This window comes from Saccostrea cucullata, unplaced genomic scaffold (genome assembly GCF_032062105.1).
Source record: "Saccostrea cucullata isolate Sc308-1 unplaced genomic scaffold, CSIRO_AGI_Scuc_v1 ctg993, whole genome shotgun sequence".
NCBI lineage: Eukaryota > Metazoa > Mollusca > Bivalvia > Ostreida > Ostreidae > Saccostrea > Saccostrea cuccullata.
In genome coordinates this window covers 15,170-39,194 of record NW_026940528.1, presented here as the reverse complement: position 1 = coordinate 39,194, position 24,025 = coordinate 15,170, and the positions used below count along the sequence as shown (strand labels likewise).

At 30.7% G+C, this 24,025-nt stretch overlaps 1 protein-coding gene across 1 annotated transcript; it reads left to right on the top strand.

Moving 5' to 3' along the window:
• Positions 1-1,300: 1,300 nt before the first annotated feature.
• LOC134255562 (uncharacterized) lies at positions 1,301-22,557 on the top strand. The gene is made up of 10 exons (XM_062738094.1): positions 1,301-1,755; positions 12,343-12,514; positions 13,057-13,160; positions 13,275-13,403; positions 13,835-14,014; positions 14,232-14,341; positions 14,536-14,653; positions 17,045-17,053; positions 17,661-17,834; positions 21,174-22,557. Exons 1-10 carry the CDS (start codon positions 1,689-1,691, stop codon positions 21,287-21,289), a joined length of 1,179 nt encoding a protein of 392 aa, XP_062594078.1. The 5' UTR covers positions 1,301-1,688; the 3' UTR covers positions 21,290-22,557.
• The last annotated feature ends 1,468 nt before the right edge of the window (positions 22,558-24,025 follow it).

Sequence of the window (24,025 nt, the reverse complement as noted above, 5' to 3'; positions counted from 1 at the left end):
CTATAGTTTACGGACTGTAAACTATAGTTAACAACGTTAATCTATATTTTACATCCGTAAACCATAGTTAACGCGATAATCTATGTTTCACAACCGTAAACTATACTCAACATTGAAAACAATCATTTGCGATTGCAAAACATAGATTATCTGATAATACAGTTTCACGATTTGTAAACTATAGTTTACAAACCGTTAACTATAGTTCACGATCTGATAAATATAGTTTCACGATTTGTGAAACTATGATTAACAACTCTTAACTATAGTTTACGATTGTAAACTATAGTTTACAAACGTGAATCTATGTTTTTCAACAAAATCTATTGTTAACGCTTATTACAGACAGATAAACTTAGATTATCATTCGTAAACTATAGTTAACAACCGTTAATTATAGTTTTACAGATGAAAACTATACTTAACGAATCGTTAACTATACTTAATGAATCGTTAACTATAGTTTACGATTTGTAAACTATAGTTTACAGTCGATAAACCTAGTTTATCAATTGTGAAACTATGTTTATCTCATTTTTGTGAATTTGGCGTGCCATACATAGATTCACGTCTGTAAAGTAAACTATAATTTACAATCGTGATATAGTTAAGAGATGTTGATCACAGTTTCACAAATCGTGAAACTTTATTTATCAGATCGTTAACTATAGTTAAGAGTTGTAAACCATAGTTTACAAATCGTGAATCGTCAAGCGCCTGTGAATGTTACTCAGAATTCAATAGCGTTGAAAATTCAAATGTATTCAAGAGGGTCTGGACTCGCGATCACCTCTAGATCCGCCCTTAAATGGGCTATTTTGTCATAATGGGACTCATTTTCTGTTGTACCGAAATAAGGTTAGAACAACTAGAAATTCAATAAAAAAAATCAAGAACAATTAGCCTTTCCCAATACATTTCTATAGAAGGTAATCATAAGCGATTCCTTTACTGTCCGTTTTCTATTTAAAACCGTTTTAATGAACCTGTATTGATTTAAACCCATATACAGCTATTTCAATAATGTTCAAAAGAGTTAGTGACCATTGAAGCTAAATGGGAATCATTTCAAAAGATTTCAATTAAGTTTTCACAAGGATGGCAAATCGAAGGCAAATCACACCCGAGTTTTCCATTTAGATATGTAGATCGGTACTCAGTGTTCGATAGTGTATCTGCAATCGATTCTATATAAACCTGGACGAATTTTTGTATACATTTTCTACTGAATGACATCTTATTATCACAGAAAGTCCATGTTAAAAGGATAAATATTCCTTTAACATTTATTTCAATAGCTTTTCTGATTTGCAAAATAAAATGAAATCGGGGCCAATTCGTAGTTATGAATGCCTTTGTATTGTGTACCCATCAAAGTTTAAAAACCAGCCGTATATATCATAGTTAAATTTCGTTCTGTTTCTTCAAAGTGCAAGTGGTCGGTGTGAAAACATGGATCATGAATTCTTTTGAAATAATATTAACGAGCAAGTGACAATGTTAGCCAGTGTACAATCGAAATTCAGTTTGCTACGCTGCTAAGACATTTTACCTTTTTTTTTTACTGCTATGCTTTGTCACGCTGAGTTTAGATAACCTAAAAAATGTGATCAGTTTTAATTTGGATAGTGATTACAAATTTTTTATAAATTACAGTTTTAATCAAAATATTGAAAAGTTTTTTTAGAATGGATTTAAGACATTTCAGCTGGGATATATTTTTCTTCTCTCTTGGGAATTTATTTTTGTTAACGGGTAAGTGGGATTTATATTTGAATTTGTAGAACCTAGACTTTATATTATAGGATCCATTCATTTGATTACATTTGGAAATTAAGATTTTTTGAAAAATAAACGAAATTCATGATGATAAAAAATATCACTTTTTTTAAATTCAGAGGTATTCTTGTAAGGAAAATCAAAAAAGTGTCTGTTTTTTTTCACGTTTTTTTTTTATTTTAATTCTTCTGAAATAATATTTTTTAAAAGGTGTTTAAAATTTGAATATTCATCGTAAATATAATTTTGAGATAGACTTGGACAACCGTGATCATGTAATGATGTACAAGTTTAATAAACGGTGTCAACCAAATTATTTCAAATTTTAAATATTAAAGACATTAATTTAAAAACTAAAAAAAAAAAAAAAAACTTGAAAAATACATTGTACATATTGATCGATGAAATCGAAGTTGCGATTTCTGATAATTTATTTACATAGCCATTATGTACTGCAGTGCAAATTATCAGATATTCGTCTTTGAATAATATTTTTGAACATGAAAATCGATATTCGTGGGGTGACACCAATTGAAAAAGACCGAGTAGAGCATGCAGTATACATTTCTTTAAATTCATTTTTCTTACAATCTATTCATTAGAATGCTTTGTGTTTCTGAAATGATTAATTACACGAGGCAACACTTGGCTTTCACTATCAGATTAGCATAATCATGGATATATGGGTACAGACCATTTAATCATGACGTTTTTTTTTTCTATGTATAAAAGCATTAAGCGTGCGTCATCATTTCTGAAGATTCGTCTCGCCAATTTCAACATTCATACTCCCCCTTTTTTTTTCACAATAGACATTAGGTATTACTCAAAAAAGCACTGGAACATTTACCACGAAAGCAGTCTTTTATATATCTATGAAAAGGGACAAGGTTCTACAAAAATCGTGACCTTTGAAATATCGTCCTTTTTCAAGAAAATGGCTGATTTGAATTTAATTAGAGCTGACGTGTCAACGTCATAAAGTCAGACATTTATATACATTTGTGATGTGAACCATAATAAAAGAGCTACAAAACTAAATAGGTGCTTAATATAAAACTAAAAAACTGAATAAATGGCACCATCTCAACAAATTTGACATTGGAATGGTTGGGTATGGGTGCCCTTTAATATCCTCTGCACCCTCCTTCAGGGTCCGTTGTCCATTGTATTTCTTTAGAGAATGAGGTGAAACACTTAGTATGACGGTATGGCTCGTATGGCAGCACAAGGTTAACTTAAAGGTTTTATCAAATAAAGGTTACTTTCCATGGTCAAGTGTCCAAATACACACGTGAAATACCAGTATAATAGCACAAGTACGAATCATGTCAGAAAATATGGCATAGGTTGAACATTTTTTAAAAATAGATCAAACTACAAGGTCAATGTCATGAGGTCAAAAATTATGATATAAAACAAAAAAAAATACAAAGGATAAATACGGGAAAGCCCTAGCTCCCATCGTTCGAAAGTTATAGACAAGGGATTTTTTTCTTTAGAAAAATAGATCAACTAAACTCAAAGGTCAAGGTCAAAGGATAAAAAAGGGGTAATCAAAGGGAAAGGCATTTTAAATATAAAAACTAGTTCCAACCGTTCAAAAGATTGGACTAAGGTTTTAAAGTTTGGTGGATTTTACTGAAGATTACAAAAACATTCAAAATTTATTGACAAGGTCAAAGAATTTTCGGATGTAAACAGATGAACAGTCAGACAGAAAACTATATGCCTCCGAATCTTTGATAACGAGGACATAAAAAGTGGAGAAAAGTGTTGAATGATAATTGTTATCCACGTGCAATATTTGAATGTATATTTATCATTTATAACTTGATGTTTAATAACAATCCCGAGTATTTTTAAACCCATTTGACCATGATTTGGTGACTCAACACAGAAATTAAATTAGAAGCAATGCATTTTTCTCTATAAAAATCTGATGATTGTATTTTAACAAATTTTACATAGATTCACATTCATTCTAAATACCCCTTTCTCCTGTATAGTGAATTTTTTACGATGCAATCGGGCAACAAACGGTAATGTCATTTCCTTACTTTATTTTGAATTACATAATTTCATTGGTTTTGCAGTCAGGTGACAAATTTCGTTTCCCCGAGAGATAGCTTTTTCATGATTCCTAATTATTAAATACTACAACAATACAATGACGTGCATGTGATTTACTATTTCACTTCTAAACTAACAATGTGCATATTATTTGCTTAATCCAAAGCTCCTTTTATTTGATTAAGTAGTATAAGACACAATGTAAATAGTTTCCAGAGAAAATTACAGCATTTGTTCTTGATACGAAGCAATAGTCTCACATCAAACTAAACGAATATAATTGCTTTTCTTTTATCTCAATAATGAAACATTTCCTTCATGCAAAAGGAATTAATGCCAGATTTGTTTGAATTATAAGGCATGAAATTCAAACGTTGAACATGCAAAGACTATTTCGATTTCTATTCAGTTGAACTTTGGTCTCTTCGAACTATATCTTAAGTGACGACTTTATATATATGTCAAAGTGAGTTGGAATGCTTCCCCATTTTTTCTTTATGAATATTGTATTTTAGCCTTATCATCTGGAATCCTTCGATATCTCAAAGTTTTTAACCAATCAAGCTTTCAAGAGATAAAAAGACTTGACTGTATTTTAATGTATTTTCTAAGAGACAATGCTAAATGGAATTAATAACATTAAGCGCAATAACTACTAAGACCTAACATGTAACATGTATATTCGGATACTGTAAAATTTGTAAAAAAAAAAAAATATCCCTCACATTAAACTTGATGAATATCATACTTTAAACATCACATACACTTGTCCAAACGTGTCCAAGAGTACTAAGTGCATTTATGAGGTAATGTGTCTTTAAAAAAGTAATGATTTTCTTTCACAACCAAGAAACCTTTAGCTCGCCACAATCCTTTACAAATCCCCTGAATGTCCGTAATCTTTATATTCATTTAATTTTTCTGGTCAAAAATCAATATGCACAAAGAAAGCCATGTTGCTGATGATTGAACATGCATTTAATTTGAAGTAAAATTTCGACGGCACCTTTATATGTTTAAGACTAAAATAGCCAGAACGTTTAGGCCTTTTTTTTTAAAGATTACAATTAAGAATGAAGATTGTTACAAAAAAGATCTTTCTGATTGTGAAAATTAATTTTAATAAGCCCCACCCTGAGTTTTTCTGGACATTCTCACTATTAGCACTAACGTCAAAGATCTGCCTGTATCAACTACTGATAATATTTTTGTTGCTGTCCATAAATCTATCGATGAGAAAAGAAGATTTAAAATTGACTTGCTATTCACTTAATATATCACTGGAAAATATTATATTTTTAGCTCACCTGAGCCGAAGGCTCAAGTGAGCTTTTCTGTTCAAAATTTGTTCGTTGTCTGTCGTTGTTGTTGTTGTCGTTGTCGTCGTTGTCGTAAATTTTTCACATTTTCATCTTCTTCTCAAGAACCTTTGGGCCAATCTCAACCAAACTTACCACAGAGTATCCTTAGGTGAAGGCGATTCAAATTTGTTCAAATGAAGGGCCACACCCTCTTTCAATGGGAGATAATTTTGAATTTGTGAAAAATTAATGGTATCTTTAAAAAATCTTCTCCTCAAGAACCACTGGGCCAGGAAAGACGAAACTCATGTGGAATCATCCTCTGGTAGCGTAGATTAAAATTTGTTCAAATCATGACCCCCGGGAGTAGGATGGGGCCACAATTGCCAATCAAAGTTTTTCATAGGAATATATGTGGAAAATCTTTAAAAATCTTCTTCTCAAGAACCATTGGGCCGGGAAAGATGAAACTTATGTGGAATCATCCTCAGTTAGTGTAGATTTAAATTTGATCGAATCATGACCACCAGGGATAGGTAGGGGCCAAAAAGGCCAATCAAAATTTTACATTGGAATATATAGGAAAAATCTTTAAAAAATCCTCTTTTAAGAACCATTAAAACAGGAAAGATGAAACTCATGTGGAAGCATCTTCAGGTTGTATAGATTCAAGTTTGTTCAAATCATGACCCCTGGGGGTAAGGCGGGGCCACAATGGCTGATCAAAGTTTTACATAGGAATATATAGGAAAAATCTTTAAAAGTCTTCTTCTCCAGAACCATTTTGCCAGGAAAGACGAAACACATGTGAAATTATCCTCAGGTAGTCTAAGTGTAGATCCAAGTTTGTTCAAATCATGACCAATTGGGGTAGGGTGGGGCCACAATGGCCAATCAAAGTTTTACATAGGAATTTGTCGGGAAATCTTTTAAAATCTTCTTCTCAAGTACTGCAAAGCCATGATAAGTGATATTTATATTGTAGCATCCTCAGGTAGTGTAGAATCTATTTTGTTCAAATTATAATCCCCAGAGGTAGGGTGGGACCACGATGGGGGATCCAAGTTTTACATTAAAAATATTTTTTTTTTAAATTTCTTTTCAAGAATAGCAAAGCCAGGAGTAGTGATATTTATATAGAAGCATCCTCAGGTAGTGTAGAATTAAATTTTTTCTAATCATAACCTCCAAGGGTAGGTTGGGGGTCTCAATGGTGGATCAAAGTTTTACAATAGGAAAATAAAGGGAAAAATCCCAAGAACAGAAAAGCTATGTTTAGTCATATTGACATGTAAGCGTCTTCATGTATTGTATTTAAATTTGTTCAAATCACGACCCTTTGGGGGAGGGAGGGAAACATATATATAATATATATATATTTTATATATATATATAATATATAAAAACAAAATTTAAAAAAAAAATCTTTAAAAACCTTTTTCTCAAGAACAGCAAAGTTATATGCTTTATCGATATGGAGGCATGTGGAAGCATTCTCAAGTAGTATCAAAATTCAAGCCACCCTACCCCATCCCACCCGTAAACTTTTCAATTCTGATCTGATTTATATTTATATATATATATGCTATATATATATATATATATCTTGTATATATATATATGACATATTGTCATATATATATATATATATATATATATATATATATATATATATATATATATATCCATTTGATTTATTCAATTTAATACGTTCAAAAAAAAAAAAAAAAAAAAACAACGTCACCTTTTCCGCGCCACAACTAGCCGGTTCCTCAAATTAAAAAAACAAACATACGTTTATACATATGTTTGAGAGCTCGGGTGTAAAGAACTACGTACTCTAACTCTTGATTCCCGCCTACATTTTGCACCCATTCAATTCAATTTTAATGGCAATTTGTCCATTAAATCTTTGTTTAATACAAAGAACAGTTCTATGGTAATTGATTAATCATTTTGATTCCAGCGCTAGATAGTAAATTATCATTAATTTCAGCTCTCGAAAAAAGGGGGGTAGACGATATTTTCTAGTGAAATCGAACTTTCAAGAATCATCATATTTTGAAATAGTCTTAAATATCATAAAATATATCTCATATCTTTTCTTATGTTTTACGCAAATAAATAAAACATATATAAATTAATAAAATACAATTATTTAGTTGTAAAGAGCTTTAAAATTGGTGAAAAATCAGCATTTTTTGGTTTTTTGTCTATTAACATATGTTCCCCCCCCCCCCCCCCCGTGAAACACAAAAAGCTTTGGCATAAATTTGTAAAATGACAGTCCATATTACCAATAAAAAGTAATTTTTGTTTCACCGGGGGGGGGGGAGATGTTTTAAAAATATTTTCCGTTTTCCATTGATTTCTATAGTGAAAAACTCAAGTTTTACCAAAATTTCTAGAGTTATCTCTCTTTGGTATCCCCAAAAAGTAACGTTTTATTAAAATTCATATAAATATCTATAAAAAAATTTGAAAATCATTCAAATATTTTAACTTTTGAGAATTGACTTAGAGGTAGGCGGGAGAACAATACTATCGTTCGTGGTTCTTGCCGTGTTATATAGAGCGGAAATAGGACAGAATTCAACTGCGAGAGATTGAGTAATTCGAAAAATCGGAGTTCGAGCCATCGAGAGTCACCTGTAAAACTCAATAAATAATTCTAAAAAAAATGTTACTTAATTCTCAAAGAAATAATTCATGCGTGTTTACCCATAATGATTTTAAATGCTTTTCATTATCGATCATCAATCATTTCTATAGGAAAACCTATTAACTCCTCAAGATAGATTTTAGGAAACGCGAATATAAACTATGCATTTTCATATAAATTGGATCAACAAATATATTTGAGGACAATAAGCTATAGGTATTCATGGGCATTCTGGAGAATTTTTTTGTAACAAATTTCACAAATAATCAGATAATCTATTTGCTTTAATTGTTATTTTTTAGTTTTACATGTTTATAAATATGTTTCAACCACCATTTGACCCCCAGATTGAAAATGAAAATTCCAAAACCTTTTGCAAATCTACAGAATACCTGCAAGCACCTTGCTAAGGATAAAATGGCTACGTCGTTAAATGAACCTGCCGACCTTTGCAAAAGAAATTACAGGAAGAGAAAGTGCTACTGACGGAATTTTTGTAATGTAAATGTAAATGATTGAAAATACTTTGTTTGTAACAGGTAATAATTGAATTATAAATAATTGAATAGTTTAATCGGTTACTCTCAGGATAACAACATTATAATTAAACTTTCTTTATAAAGTGTGTGGGTAACAAGCATTATTTTAAAACGGTTGTTGTCAAATACATAAGCCAAAACATCATCCTTCATCCTCTAGCCAAATCATCGTGCTTTAAAAGCCCATAAAAAGAACATTTAAATTTCAGATTTAAGGTAGGATTCTTCTCTGGTTTCTGACTAGATGAAACATTCAAAGTATATTTGCTTACATGTCTTACATATTGATGTGTAAGGAATTTAAAAGACCATATCTTTCTTTCCTCATCAGAAATGTACAACTTTAAATAGAAATAGTAAACTGCGTTTGAAAACTAGCAGGGACTATATTTTTGGAGGAATGGTGGCGTATGAAAATATCTTCTTTTCTGCCTCTCAAAATTATAATAGAACGATGAAATTAGTTATAATTTTTACACAGTCAAAGACTTGGAGAAAATTTCAAATGTAAGTTAAATCAATAATGGACTTAACTTTCAAAATATATCAAATAAATATGATTTTTTAAACAAACTAGAACTTTGTTAGCTTTTAAACGCTTCCTATCAAAGTAAAGGTTTGAGCCAAAAAACAATAAAAAGTATTTTTTCTCTCTTAGTAAACGATCAAAACTTTATGTTTTTGTATCATTTTGTACATTTATAAGACTACTTTATTATATGTGAAAATAAGAAAAAGTTAAATATAGGAAGCATATGAAAATAACTAATATATCCTAAAAATTTAAGAAAAGCAGAGAAAATTCGGATTAGCCAATACCCAGTTAAGTAAAATTATTTATGTAAATTTGGTAATATCATGCTATAGACCCGATATAGTAATATGTTTTTATGCAAAAAGAACAATCATTAAACTTTTGAAATAGATGTAGGTATCACATGATTGGCAACAGTATTTTTTTATTCTTAATGTCAAGGAAAAAGATAACGACCTTGACCTGACCTTGCCTCTAATATAAAACGGTCAAATTTAATTTCACTGATACTATCACTTACTGATATTGTATTCTTGATTCTGTGAAAATTTCATTAATTTTTAAATATTAGAAATATGAGAAGAATCCTACCTTAAGATTGACGGTGCTTTTTTTTTGAAAGATTTCCAAAAAGCTTAGCTGCAGATCTGTAGCTCTGGTTTGTCTTTCCAAATTTTTTCAACCAGAGAGCTACAGATCTGCAGCTATCAAAAGTTATGGACAAGGTTAAAGATGTTTCGGACAAATAGAATAACAGCTAATCAGACAGACGGACGGACGAACGGACTATAAACTAAATGCCTTCGAATCTTAGATAATGAGATAAAAGGTGGAGATAAATGGTGAATGGTAATTGTTATCTACAATATTTGATGTATTTATCATTTTTAATAACCAATTACAGTCCAAAGTATTTTCTAAATTTAACCTTTTTGACCTTGATTAGGTGACTCAACAATTTAGTATATCATACTAATCATTAACACATTGAAATTATATCAATACATTATTCTCCATAGAAATCTAATGAGTGTATTCTAATGAATTTTGATTTTTACAGATTCACACTCATTGTTAATTTACCATATATCCTTTTCTCATGTATAGTCAATTTTCATGATGCGATTGGGAAATATACGATAATGTCATTTTCCTTACTTTATTCTGAATTACAAGGGGCGTTCAATAAATAATGTCTTTGGGGCTCGGAAATAACAAAAAACGCTTTTCTATACTTAGTCTTACTGATTCAACTAAAATATTCTCTTTTAATTAAAACACATTTCCGTGACATTTTCATTCAATTTCTAATTGTTTTTCGAACATATTTTCGCGGATGACCCTTCGTATACTGGAATATGGTAGATCCAATGATATGCTGTACTTGTTTTTTCTTTCTGATAGATTTTTTTGAAAGTTTGGGAAATGAAACGAGTCAAAGGTTGAAAGATCTGGCAAATTTTGTTGGTGTGACAAAACATTAACTTTCTGTTTATCCCCATAACTCCTTTACTCTTCATGGTCTGTGGGTTTGGACGCTGTCATGAAAGAAATTTAATGTAGTGAATTCCTCATTCTGTTTCATTCCTCTCATAAACCTTTCAATTTTTTTGCAAAACAAAATGTTTTCTAGACTCCTCTATAAATTGAACTTCCTCCCCGAATATGAATTTAAACAACAAGACCGCTAATATTTAAGAAAATAGCATATAAAACTGTTTTTATGCTCTTGTAATTCTTTACTCTTCTTACCCTTCGCAGTTTTGTCATGTGAATCTTATTGTAAATTTGTTTTAAGGGTTAAAGCAAAATGGATTCAAGTTTCGTTATCTGTTAGAATTTCAGACAAATCTGGATAAGTACAATATTCAATTTTTTAAAAATAATTGTTTGGATATTCCTACACGCTATCGTTTTCACTCATTTTTCAAAATATACGGTGACCTTTGACTATTAAACTTTTTTACTATAAAATGTTTCTTTAAAACAGTGTGAACTACCCCCAAAATTATTTTTATCAATTTTGCTAATAGTATGTCTCTTAAAGTCATTAAAACATAATCAGTGATGATTTGTTGAATTTTCGCAAATTTACATTGGTTGTTGTAAGTCATTGTTGCCAAGGACGGTACCCATTTTTGATGCCCATTATATAATTCTTGTTCATTGAAATCTTCTTGTTCACGTGTCTATAAAACAGGCATTGGTTGCTGTAAATTTCACATATTTCAGTTAATATATATTTGGGAAATTTACAAGTTTTACAGCTGCTTTAATGAAGCATTTAATTTTACTCTAGTTTACTGATTCTTGACCATTCATTTTTAATGCGGTGTCTCGAAAAGCCCTTGTTTTCTAGCTTCCCACAATGAAATAATGCGATGAAAAGTGGTCACACAAACTGTTATCAATATATTAAAGATTCAATAATGAGAAAAAGTCAAGCTTAATGTCATATGACTTCTATGTTGTATGTCACCGAGCTAATGACATTATTTATTGAACGTCCCTCGTACATGATTTCAGTTGGGAGGGAACAAAAAATGCATTGAAATGAATAAAATAGGAGAACATTTATGTAGTACATTTTAGGTTTTCTATCGTTTATTTATTGACAAATTATTTTTTGCGGAGGGGGGGGGGGGTCATCGTTCCGTCTGGCCTAATTTAGTCCAAAGGATTGTTCTATCACTAAAAACCGTTTATCTTTAAATATCCTTAGGCTTTTAGCAAAAATATATACTGTCACGATTTACACTTTAGACTTATGACATGTATCTAGTTGTCTTAAGATTTTGATAGATCTTAAGATTATCATAAGATATGACAGTTTTGTGAAACAGCTATGGTGCAATCTTAAGATAATTTTCGGTCTTAAGACAGATCTTAGTCATAAGACAGCTTTGTGAAACTGGCCCCAGGATCAGATGACAAAATTTCGTTCCCCCAAGAGATAGCTTTTTCATGATTCCTCATTGTTAAATTTACAAATATAATGACGTGCATGTGATTTATTATTTCATCTATAAAGCAGACTAACAATGTGCATATTATTTACTTAATTTAAAGCTCTTTTTATTTGATTAAGTAGTATAAGACGTAATGTAAACAGTTCAGGAGAAATTGACAGCCTTAAGTTTGTTCTTAATTGAAGTGAAGTTAAGAACATATATGTTTCACAGTGATACATGTAACAATGTGCTTCTCCATATGACGAAAATTAGACGTCATTAACAAAACAGCAACAGTAACTAATTAAACGGTTAATTTTTTTTTTATTAAAAATAAAATCTAACAAGGATGCATATCAGTTAAGAGAATTGTAAGTAATTCTAGCATTACATTACATTGATTTTATTTTTAACAAACAATATTTAACATATAAAATGCTTTTATTTTGACCAGGTGGTAGAAAAAAATAAGCATATGGTAAAGTTTGTTTGGATTATTCAGATTGTACATGTACCTACCCAACGGACCTTCAGAATGGAGTCTGGTACGACAGCAATAAAGGTCAGCTGACTTATACAGCTAATCAGATGACAGGTTACACCTACTCATCTTATAATTCTGGAAGTTCAGTATGGACCTGCCACTTAATAGAAGGCGACTACGTCGTGTCAAAGTATGTAAATTATGTCTATGAAGCTTTTGATAGAATATTTTATATTTGCCAGGATTGAACTTTGAAAATTTTCTATCATATTAACCAACATATGTTGGTTTATAACTAATGCTCGTCTGCTAGATTAATGGATTAAAGGCAGGTAACTGACAAATTAGTTGATGATAAAGGTTAAAACATTATCCAGGGATAGACTGAGGCATGCATTCATATTCCAGTATGGTTTATATGTACTACGTTATTCGTAAGATTTGAGTCATTTAAACTACTGTACTTAGCCTTTGTTAGCGACCCTCTGTAACATTAAAGTAGTTGTACTTATGAAGTCAGCGTATAAAGTGATGAACAAAGACCTTACATTAAATTTTTCAATATTTAGCAGCTCAAATTAAAACAAAATCTTTTTATACTTTTACCATATATACAAATGAAGGCAACTAATTGGTGTTTACCAATATTATAGTACGTTTTTAATATTTTTCGAAAGTTTCATTGGTCTCTTTCATACAGTTGTATTTTTGCTTTTACATTATTAATTACAGAGCCGGCAGTCCGATAGATGTCTTTGGTTCTAACTTTGATGCTTATATATGTCAGCTGATGACTAAAATAACAAGTTATTCCTATTCCTATTATATAGAAGGAGGTAATATTATTTTTTTTCTCAGTTACTAAAGTGATAAATAGAATGATGAGATATTTTGAGTTATCATTTCGTTTGCTTTTACTAGAATATAGCTTTTGTGCTTAATATTCCTAGATAACCAAGCAAATGCAAATGGTGAACGAATGAACATTTTTATCACCGGATCATCTGTGACAGTAGCTCAAGCGTGTAATAAAACAGCTTCAATACCAACAGAAGAATTTCACGTTCTCGTCAAGTCCAGTATGTATTGATCGAGAATGACAGTATTTTGAGAGGTACACTGTGGCTCATGTGTTTAATGTGTTATAAATTAATTTTCTTTACTTATAACTTCTACAATCCAATGTCAGTATCAGAGAAAAAAAAATGTTAATTTGGAAAAGAAACAAACGTTTATCTTTTGCCATCTTTTGATCTGCTTTGCAATATGGTTACTGCATTTTAGTCATATAATATTCATAAATCAATGATTAAAAACGAATGAAAAGCTTTTTCTTTGAACTAATCTTACAATTTGGACCTTAATCTTTTGATTATTATTCTCTCAATGAATAAAATTATCTGAATGAAATGAATTATAATAACATTATTATCTAAAAATATCTCAGGAACTTTGTTCTCATCTGACTCCGTGGTATTTGACTATTGTACAACCCATTTATTTCTTGCAGCAAATATGGCAGACGTCAAACAATGGCTGCCAACACCGTTGCTAGGCACATTTGAGTACACAAAAGTAACGTCTGCTGGTGTTTCTTCCTGTGGTACAGGATCTGTCTGGGACGTCTGCAATAACCGAACGACCATGACCTTCAACATGACACAGTGCAATTCAATAGTCGCTTATTCTCGTGAGTATGATGTATGATGTTCATAAAATCAAAGTTGGACTCCTATTTCATGCACTCAAAATTCTCAGAATTAGAACTTACTGTTGGTATCCAAATACTTAAGATAAGGTTAAAAAGTAATGATTCTCAATTTCCTTTCTCAACTTTTGACCCTAAAGGTGATGTAAACAGTTTCCAAAGTTCTAATTCATTTGCATTAGTATGATTATTTTCACAGAGGGAGAAGTTTACGGCGTGACCTCTGTGACAAAGGGGTCAACTTATTACGCTTTGGTTGTGAATCCAGGTACTGCTGATGATTCTACATATTTCCGATTTACCTGTATGGTAAGTATCTGTTTTCCCAAGATAATTCAAGTACATAAAATAATTATATTTGTTCAAAAAAGAATGCAAAGATCTAAGAAATCGTTTAAAATGGGAGATAATGGAGCATAGAAGAGATACAATGTATTTATTTAAGGTGTCGGGATTTAAACTATGAAATGGTCATGGAGATGTGTTTCTTGATATCTTTTAAGGCTGTTACACAATCAGGGTCCACTGTAACAGTGGTAGAGAAGAGCGGAAGTTGTGGACCTGGACAAAACACTACGTTGGCTGGATCTGGAGGTTCCAAGTATACCATGACACCATATGGTACGATTGTCGATTTTTTGGGCCAACGATTAATAAAAGCTTAACAAATAAATAAATGTTCATACATTCATTTGTATTAGACAAATGAGAAAAAATATATACAGTGGCTGCTACGTTATTGTTGACAACCAATCGTGCAGAATCGTTCGTGTGTCGTGCGTGATCGTTCGTGTAACGTGCGAGATCATGCGTGTATCAGACTCAATCGTTTGCGGTTTTAATCGTGCGTGATCGTGTGTTTAGAAACGTGTAAATTTCGTTTTGTAAGTTTCTATCGGAATGTTATGTGTTAATCAAGTTTTTCCTTAGTCTTTATTTTTATTTAAATCCAAATAAAATGAATGAAGCGTAATTTACATAATTGAATGCAGAACGAATTAATTATCGCTTGTAAACAAGCAATATAGTAAGTCGTACAATATTATGTTCTTATCAAATACCGTGACCTATTGTGATCGATAAACTGTACTTAGATATTTAATGGGTTTTTTTTTCTCTGATGTCCATTCTTGATTACTGCTAATTGTGGTCAAGACATTTTTAAAATCAATACATCAAAAATAAATATTTTTACAAATAAATAAACATTTCTCAATGCGTACATGCACACGACATTATTTTCGGGGTTTTGTTTATCAGTGTTTATCTCTGAAGCTTACTTTTAATTAATTATTAAAATTTCTGCAAATAAAAAAAAATGATTGGCAAGATAATTTTCAGAGATTCTCAAAAAATGGAACATGTGGATATAACTTGTAATTTAAGTCATTCCATGCCGCCATTTTTTAAAATCATATCGCCCTAAATTCTGCACATTATGAAATCCAATTCAATAAAATTTTACGGTCCACCTGGTAGACATGTACATACGTGTAGAATCGTGTGCTTGAAGGATCGTTCGTGTAACAGGTTTAATCGTGCGTTAATCGTGCGGAATCGTTCGTGTAACGTAATCGTTCGTGTAAGTTGTCAACAATAAAGTTGCAGCCATTGTAGAAAGAAAAAGAAAGACTTGGTTTAACAAATAAAACAAATCGGTAGAGAAAATAAAAACCAGTGATCGAAGATCTTACAATGCTCTCATACAAAAATACGAGGGTCGTTCAATGAATAAAACAACATATATCATATATGCAGAAACATTTGATTTTATCACGATTAAAATGCTATATTTATTAAGTACTTTGTATCACCCTAAATCGCTTGCGTTTTTTTACAGACTTCATAGGAACTTTTATTTTAAAGTAAGCATGTTTTTACACCGAGCTGAAAACTAGTTAAGAAGAAAACGAGAACTCTTTTGAAAGACGTTCCCTTGATGTGAGAAAGACAAGTCTTCCATACCGTACAGTTTTCACGTGTATTAAGAAATTCACAATTAAAAAAAACCCAAATAGGACCATCAAGGTAGCTAAAATGTGAAATTTGCATTGAGGAAAGTTAAGCAGATTTTTCATAAGAAATGTTCAAATATCAGACCCCTAGGGTAATTTTCTTGAACTTGACAATGCTGCTACAAACAAGATAGAAATATATCCTTTAAAGAAAATTTTGAAGAAAGAAACGTTGACATATCTAAGCCGTTGCCCGTATTCGCCACTTTTCCGACTTATTGAAATTTTTTACCTTTCAATACGTAAGAAAAACATCAAAGGAAGACGTTACAATTTCAAGTAAAGCATGGCGAGATGAGTATGTTCTGGCCATGGATTGAAAGAAATTAGACGTCCGCAAAAAGTCAAGAGGGAATCTTTTGAGGAATTAAAGTATATTTAAGAAATGTTTCTTGTATGACATTTTGCATAACTTGTTGAACGACCCTTGCTTTTTTCAAACAAGATGATAATTCCTCATGATCACGATTTTTTGTAGGTTTTATATGTTACTATCAATCTGGAAAATATGCCCTTTGTTACATATGAATAAGGGCAATTTAAACTTAAAGTTATTTGGCTCACTTTTGTTATCAAAGAATGGAAAAAAAAATATTTCTGCACGTAAAGGATAACGACTTGATTATAATTAATAAGAAAATAATAGCTTATTTATTTGGGTATTTCAAATTACTAAATCACCAAGTTATAAAGAAAAGGTTCTAAAGATATAGAAATTTCACTGTAAAAACCATTTAAATATTATACAGAAGAAATTATAATTAACACGATAATGATCATTTGGTTTTAGACTCAGTAATTTCTTTCCCACGGTTCAAAATACTTCGATTTGAAGTTTAAAAATTACTCTTCGTTGATTACAATGTGTGAATGCACGTCTATATTTAGATATGGGGATTTTGTTGTGTTTTATGTGTGTGACAAAGCATAGACCTAAAGTGCAATTTAGGCATGTTCATAGTAATAATTCAAATAGTTCTTATTTTTATCATTGCAGTAACCTGTCGTAAGTATGGCTTTGATTTACCTTGAAACAAACATAGGTTTCACAAACAAAGACCTCTGGCCCTTTTCACAAATCTTACGTCTTAGACAAAAAAATTCCTATTTTCTAATCATTATCTAATCTACTGAAGGACACAGAAATCTTAAGTTTCTGTTAATACATTGGATTACACGTGCAAATGCTATAGTGCTATTTTTCTTAATGAACATCTTTATCAGATATTTAAGATCAATATTGGCCAATTTTTTATCATAGTCGCAATATTTTTTTTTGTAAAAAGGACCTCTGATTCTGTTTTCATTTTATGTCTATTTTTAAAACACGTGTGTATACCAGTCGTTCTTTCGATAAATATTTTTATTTTGCCTCATATTAAATATTCTTCTTGATTGTGAATATTAGAATTTTAATTTATTATGATGTAAATGTGTTGTAAAGTGAGTACACTCTTTATTTTTTCAATTTAAAACAAATAAATCGATGAAAATAATAATAAAAGTTAAAATTTTGTCACATAATCTAAAATTGAATCAATTTTTTTAAGAAATTGTCACATAGGTAATGGAGCATGAAGCCTGAACTCACAGCAAAAAATATCATTTTGCAGCATTTACTACTGACAGCCCTGCAGAATCCAGCAGCAACACTGGTTTAATCATCGGTATTGTTATAGCTCTCCTCATTCTTATCGCAGCTGCTGTAGCAGGATTTATAATTTATAAGAAGAAGAAAAAGCAGATCCACACATATGACAAGAAACAGGAAGAAAACGCAAACGATCGTAAGTTCTGATTTCAATTTTCTCATCATGACAGTTTTCATCAACTCATTACTTAAAAAATCCTGAAATCTAATCACACTTTTAATTATTAGTCAAAGTATCAACACTTTATATTGTACTTTATTATATTTACTTTTTTTTCTTCTGGTGTATAAAGATATATGTTTTTATACGCCTTCAAAAGAATCATTGTGTTAAAACAAAAAAAGCTACATTTTGATACTTACACTCACACTTTCGTGTTTATTCTATAAAAGACATAAAAAGTATTACCAGATATGTGTGAAACATGCATTTCATTTTAGTTGTAAATAATGTGCCATCCTTGGCATTTTTTCTTGTGTAATCAATCAAAAGAAGTTTGAGAACTTTATCAATATTGACCTATATTTATTACTGCGACCTATATTTTAAAACTATGCTGTACTGCTAGTAAAATTTCTTGTAAAAATTGACTGTGCTTTCTTGTAATATAGAGGAGTTTTCTTAATTCGAGATCATGTTATAAGTTACTTTTATATACTTTTATCATTTTTAGCTCTACTGGTCAGAGACCAGAAGAGCTTATGCATTCCGTCTGATTTGTCTGTCTGTAAACAATTTTTCAAAATGCTACTCCTCCTACAGTTTTGGTCTGATTTCAATATAACTTGGCACACAAGTAGACTACACTAGGATACATAATTCTGTATATCGGTTTTTGATTTCGATGAACGGTGTTGCCGTGGTTACTAAAAATAGAAATTTCTGTGAAATTCTTTCAAAATGCTACTCCTACAGTTTTGGTCTGATTTCAATATAACTTGGCACACAAGTAGACTACACTAAGATACATAATTCTGTGTATCTTTTTGATTTCGATGATTGGTGTTGCCGTGGTTACTAAAAATAGAAATTTCTGTGAAATTCTTTCAAAATGCTACTCCTCCCACAGTTTTGGTCTTATTTCAATATAACTTGGCACACAAGTAGACTACACTAAGGTACATAATTCTATTTATCAGTTTCTCTTAAAATGCTACTCCAAATACAGTTTTAGTCTGATTATAATATAAAGTGGCATGAAAGTAGACTACACTGAGAACGTAAAGAGACTTTTTCAAGGATCATTATTCTATTTTTTTATTGAAAAGTTTCACTACTTTTCTCTTCCTTTGCTATAAGTACAAACCATAATCTTCAGTCTCGACAGTATTCTTTTCCTTTCAGAAAAAAAACTTTTCCTCAAATACTCCTTCATTTTAATTACTGTACTTTGTTGCCCAAAACATAATCTCTAAGTATATTTTCTTCAGTCAAAGACAAATCCGTTCTAAATGGTATGGTGTTTGTTTGTTTTTTATTTTACTATTAAACGAGGATAGAAAACATAACCCTAAAAATTTTGCATGCTAGTTTCTAACATTCTTTTTAATCAAAATTATTACATTTTGACAAAAATTTTTATTTACAAAACATTTTGATTATCTAAACGACTTAACACATTAACAGAAATAACAAATGCGAGAAAATTTTGTTCTGCATTTTATTTTAAGAAAATGTTTAAAGTACAAAGTTTTTGTTCATTGTGTTCCTCTTACCTTAATCTATTTCTAATTAAACAGCAAATTTGATTTTTGATAGCAAATCCAATTAGATTTAAAAAAATGTTACAGCAGGTAACTAAGCAAACAATGATTACAAGGCATAGTCAAATTTCCTATCCTAGTCACATTTTTAAAAAGAAAAATGGCCGCCATGTATGCAAATCAAAAATTATTGTGCTAGAGCTTTTCTATAACATCACAACACTCTGCTGTAATTTATAGTTTCAGTGTCCAGACCACCATTGTATAGGTTTGATTAAACAAAATATTAGCTTAACTTGACTTTGTCTCTGCCATGCCTTGCACATGCTTCATGGATCGAGATCAAAATATTTAAATGAAACATATAAAGATAAACAGTATTTAAGATCAAAAGTCCATAAAACAAAACAAAATAGGGGCAGAGCGAACACGGAAATCCAAAACATTAGAGGTGGGATCAGGTGCCATGGAGGAGTGAGCATCCTCTGCCAACCAGTCACACCAACCGGTCCCTTGTTATGATCGGTAAATAACGGGAAAATCCGTCGTCATTTCAGTGTAAATTTATACAAAAACTTCAAATTTGTTTTGTATAAGTGCATTCTGTAATCAGATAATTGAGATAAATATATTCTTCACATCAAACATTGAAATACTAAGTGTGAAAAAGTTTATTTTTGGTTCTTTTTATTCCTGGAATGCTTAGTGCCAACTTTGACAACAGCATGCATCAAATGTTGACTCAGGGCTTTTTCAGAAATATATCATGTCGATTAGTTCTTAAGAGGTAAAATGAATCCTTTTTTGGATTGAATAATACATCCCAAAAAGATATCTGAGCGTACAGTTTTAATAAGACTCTTTAATACCGTGTTTTTGTGCATTCTGCATTATAGTTAAATGTACAGTGTATTTAAAAAGTAGATATTTTGATCTCTTTTTCTTAACTGCACGTGCGACATGGCTGCTACAATTCAGAAGATTGTTGGCGACAATCTTATTTCTGAACTCTTTACATGGCAACATTATAGAGCAAGGATTTCATGAAGAAGTAGCTTAATAGGCCTCTTAAATCTTTTAAAATGCATGCATAAACCTTATTCATTCTGTTGTATTCAAGAAATATGTGTAAAGTAGTTTTCTTTCCATGTATAAGAATGTGGGTGTTTTTCTGGATCTGAAAACTTAAAAAAAATTGTTTGTTCTTCACTTCAAATGCAATTGAAAAAATTTGAATATGCTTCTTTAAATTGCATTTATTCAGATACTAAAGCTCCAAAACCGATTTATCGTACTTTTCAAAGCAAACTAAAGCTTTCAAATATATCAATATATATGTGTATTTATCTCTATTGTCATTATTGTTGACATGCCAGATTTCTTTTCATTCAGATTCTCTTTAATATTTGCTCAACTATTATTCGATTTAAAGATACAGAATCTTTGACAAAATACGTTATTTATCGTTTTTACAAAAGACAAAATATTGACCTTTTCCATAGTAGTGATATTTGATTTTTTCACCCTCTGCATGTTTTGATTAACAGTGTTTTTTTAATTCACGTTTCAACGGTTTTCCATATCTGTTTTTTACCGTTTAATATAGAGTATATTGTATCATTAATCATATCAATTTCAGTACAGATGAGAACAACCTTTTTTTTAAATCAACAATTCTTATTAATATCGCATACAACTAGAAAATCCGTATTTTTCGAAATAATTGGTATACAGTATTATAAAAAAAATTATATGATGATTTTTTTTTCAGCGGGATACCTGCATAGAGGTTATACAAATTTACCAGACAGCATGACAACAGGTTTAACAACTAATTCAAGTGTACCTCAACCAGACTCCAACGGAAAACCAGCTCTTTCCAACTGAGAAGATTGATGAATGTTCGTCTAAGACAATAGATTTAACACTGGTCACCACGACCCCTTTGATTTGATTCCTCTATTTAAAAAAATTAAATTTCAAAGATTTGTTTAATATCACCAAAATAAAGTATGTTCACTGTTTATTTTTCAGACTAGAATATTAAATGTATCTAGGAATTTTTCAGTGTTCGTTGAGGCTTCTAAAAGAGACGACTTGACATAAGCTTGTTAACGTTTATGCTGTTATATAGCCTCCTCTTTTAAATAGAACGGCAATATTCCTATCATGCAATACTACTTTTTCTTAGTATGAGGTCTTTCATGCTAAAAAGAATTTGGTACCTTTTTGTTATTTCCTAAATGTCTAAAGACTTTTTGTATATTATCATTATTTTATTTCTGAAAAATTGTGTGTATTTTTAACATTCTAAAATTGTTATTAAAATTTTATTTGTTATTATGTACACTGATGTACCTGAGTGAATGTTTGTTTTTAATTTAGAGTGATGCAATGTATTTATTTTATGTGTGCCAACCACTTGTCCTTATATATCCGGAAATTCACGTGATAACGTATTCATGAACGTATCCTTAAATAATTGTACATGCCTCTTTTCATTCTTTAACAAGGCATACGCACAAGAACAAAATGCAGAGAAAGTAGTTTCACCTAACTTTTGCAATTGGTTTCTTTCATTACAATATACCTGGTATTAAGTAAATTGGACTTGTGCAGACTGGTTCTATGTTCTTTGCTAAGTTTTAATGCTGTAAAATAGCCTATTTTCGAGAGGTCGATTTTTTTCTTGGTATAAAGCAATTTTTGTGTTAAGAGCTATTTCTCTGCAATATGAAATGATATCATTTCATGGGGCATGGGATATTTAAAATGTGTGGTTTCTCATACCAGGGAAACAACGAAAATCACCCCTCCCCCAAAAATGAATAAAATAAGCGATTTTACAGCGTGTTTTAATGTTTTGTTAATTTACACTAAAAGTTGTTGCCTTTATTCAAAATACATTTGTTCAAGAGGAAACTTTTATGTATTTGAAAGAGAATGTATGTGCAGAAATCGTCATGACTGTAGAAAGACGACACTTAGTGATTCGACTTGCAGTGATGAGTCTATTTTGTATGACTGTTAATTTTCTCATTTTTTAACTATTAATTAGTATTTGAGGACTTCCTCATGGATATAAAGTGGATATGTGATGTGTTTACATTGACTAATGCTAAAACAATGATTAACTCTGTAGAACTGAAAATGAGTTGGACCAATAAAAAATATGTGATATATCTCTTATTAGAACACGAATGTTTAAGCCAATTTTTAACAAAAGTTTTCACTTTTCAGAAAGTTTTAGAGGCGAATTGCTAACGTGATGGCGGAATCAAATGTGAATTCTTTCTTTGCTTTGTTGGATTTGTTTGCAGATATTTTAATTTTTTTTGCGTCGTTCTTTTGACAAGAGAAACTTTTGGCATGAAATACATTTTTTTTATTTTGTTAAGTACCAAAACTTCTAGTTAGTACATCCAGATAAGGTTTATTCTGTAAAAGAAGCATGCTTTTACAATAGATATTTGGTAGTAGCGTTTTATTTAAAAAAAATAAAATAAAAGGAACAGGAAGCCTAGCTATTTAGACAGAAGATTTGAAATTGTGACTACCGATTTATAGACCATTTCATATTTATACTAGTATATATTTATCAGCATTGTTATCATTCTGTTTTATAACTTTTGTTGTCAACTCAAACATAATCTAACGGATAAAAATTAATAGTCAAGAACAGTGTATATTCTGTGTTGTGTTACTGTGTGATTTGAACTTACTTTGCCTTGCTCTTTTTTTTCAATGAAATTGTGGTACTCTTGTTCAGAGTTAAACAACTCATAGGCGACGTGGCATTATTTTAAGAATTGAGTACATTAAATTTGTTTGATATATTTTCACTTGTGTTTTCCTTGGACAAAAATAGCTTTTTGAAATATGGATAGTGAAATATTTTACAACTGTAAAATAACTTATTTTAGAGGGCTCAGATTTTAGGTGAATTGAAAAGCGTGTTGGTTCGAGAGAATTTGATTTCATTGTAAAGAAGAATCATGATACTGGTATATAAAATTTTACCTTTTCATGGGAAGTCTTAAAGTATGGGATCCTTTAAACCAAAAACAACAACAACAACAACAACAAAATAACCCTTACAAAAATTAATGATTACCTTTTTACGGTAAAGGTATTCAATAAATGTATAATGACTAATTTATTATTCGTTGTGTCTTTATTATCTTTTGCAATGCTTTTGAAGATATATGTCATATAACGTAAACAGCTATGCAAAGCTTTCTCTTCTGAATCTCAATTTTCTTCTACAAATGTATCAGCAATTAAACCATGTTAAATAAAAATCGAAGCGAAGGGTTTTCGAGAGCTAACGGCGGGTGTGGCCAGTTGGAAAGGGATGCATTCTACTTCATGGCACCTGACCCCACCTCTGATGTTTAAGAGCTATATTTGGTCTGCTCCTGATTACTAGAATGTATTTAGTTAAACAGTCCACTTGAGTATGCACTTAAACATTATGCCAAAGTAAGAGGATACTTTCAGATTCAAGATATAAAATATAAAGTTTAATCAGCAGACATAATATTTTTCGTTGGTCTTTGTTGATGGTAGTTTCTTACCAGACTATTTCTGGGATTGGATCACAACACAACTATATATGTGCAT

Coding starts and splice junctions, on each gene's coding strand:
- LOC134255562 (XM_062738094.1), top strand. CDS start 1,689: ATGGATTTAAGACATTTCAGCTGGGATATATTTTTCTTCTCTCTTGGG. Junction 13,161..13,274: donor TTCCTATTATATAGAAGGAG/GTAATATTATTT, acceptor TAATATTCCTAG/ATAACCAAGCAAATGCAAAT. Junction 14,015..14,231: donor TTCAATAGTCGCTTATTCTC/GTGAGTATGATG, acceptor TTATTTTCACAG/AGGGAGAAGTTTACGGCGTG.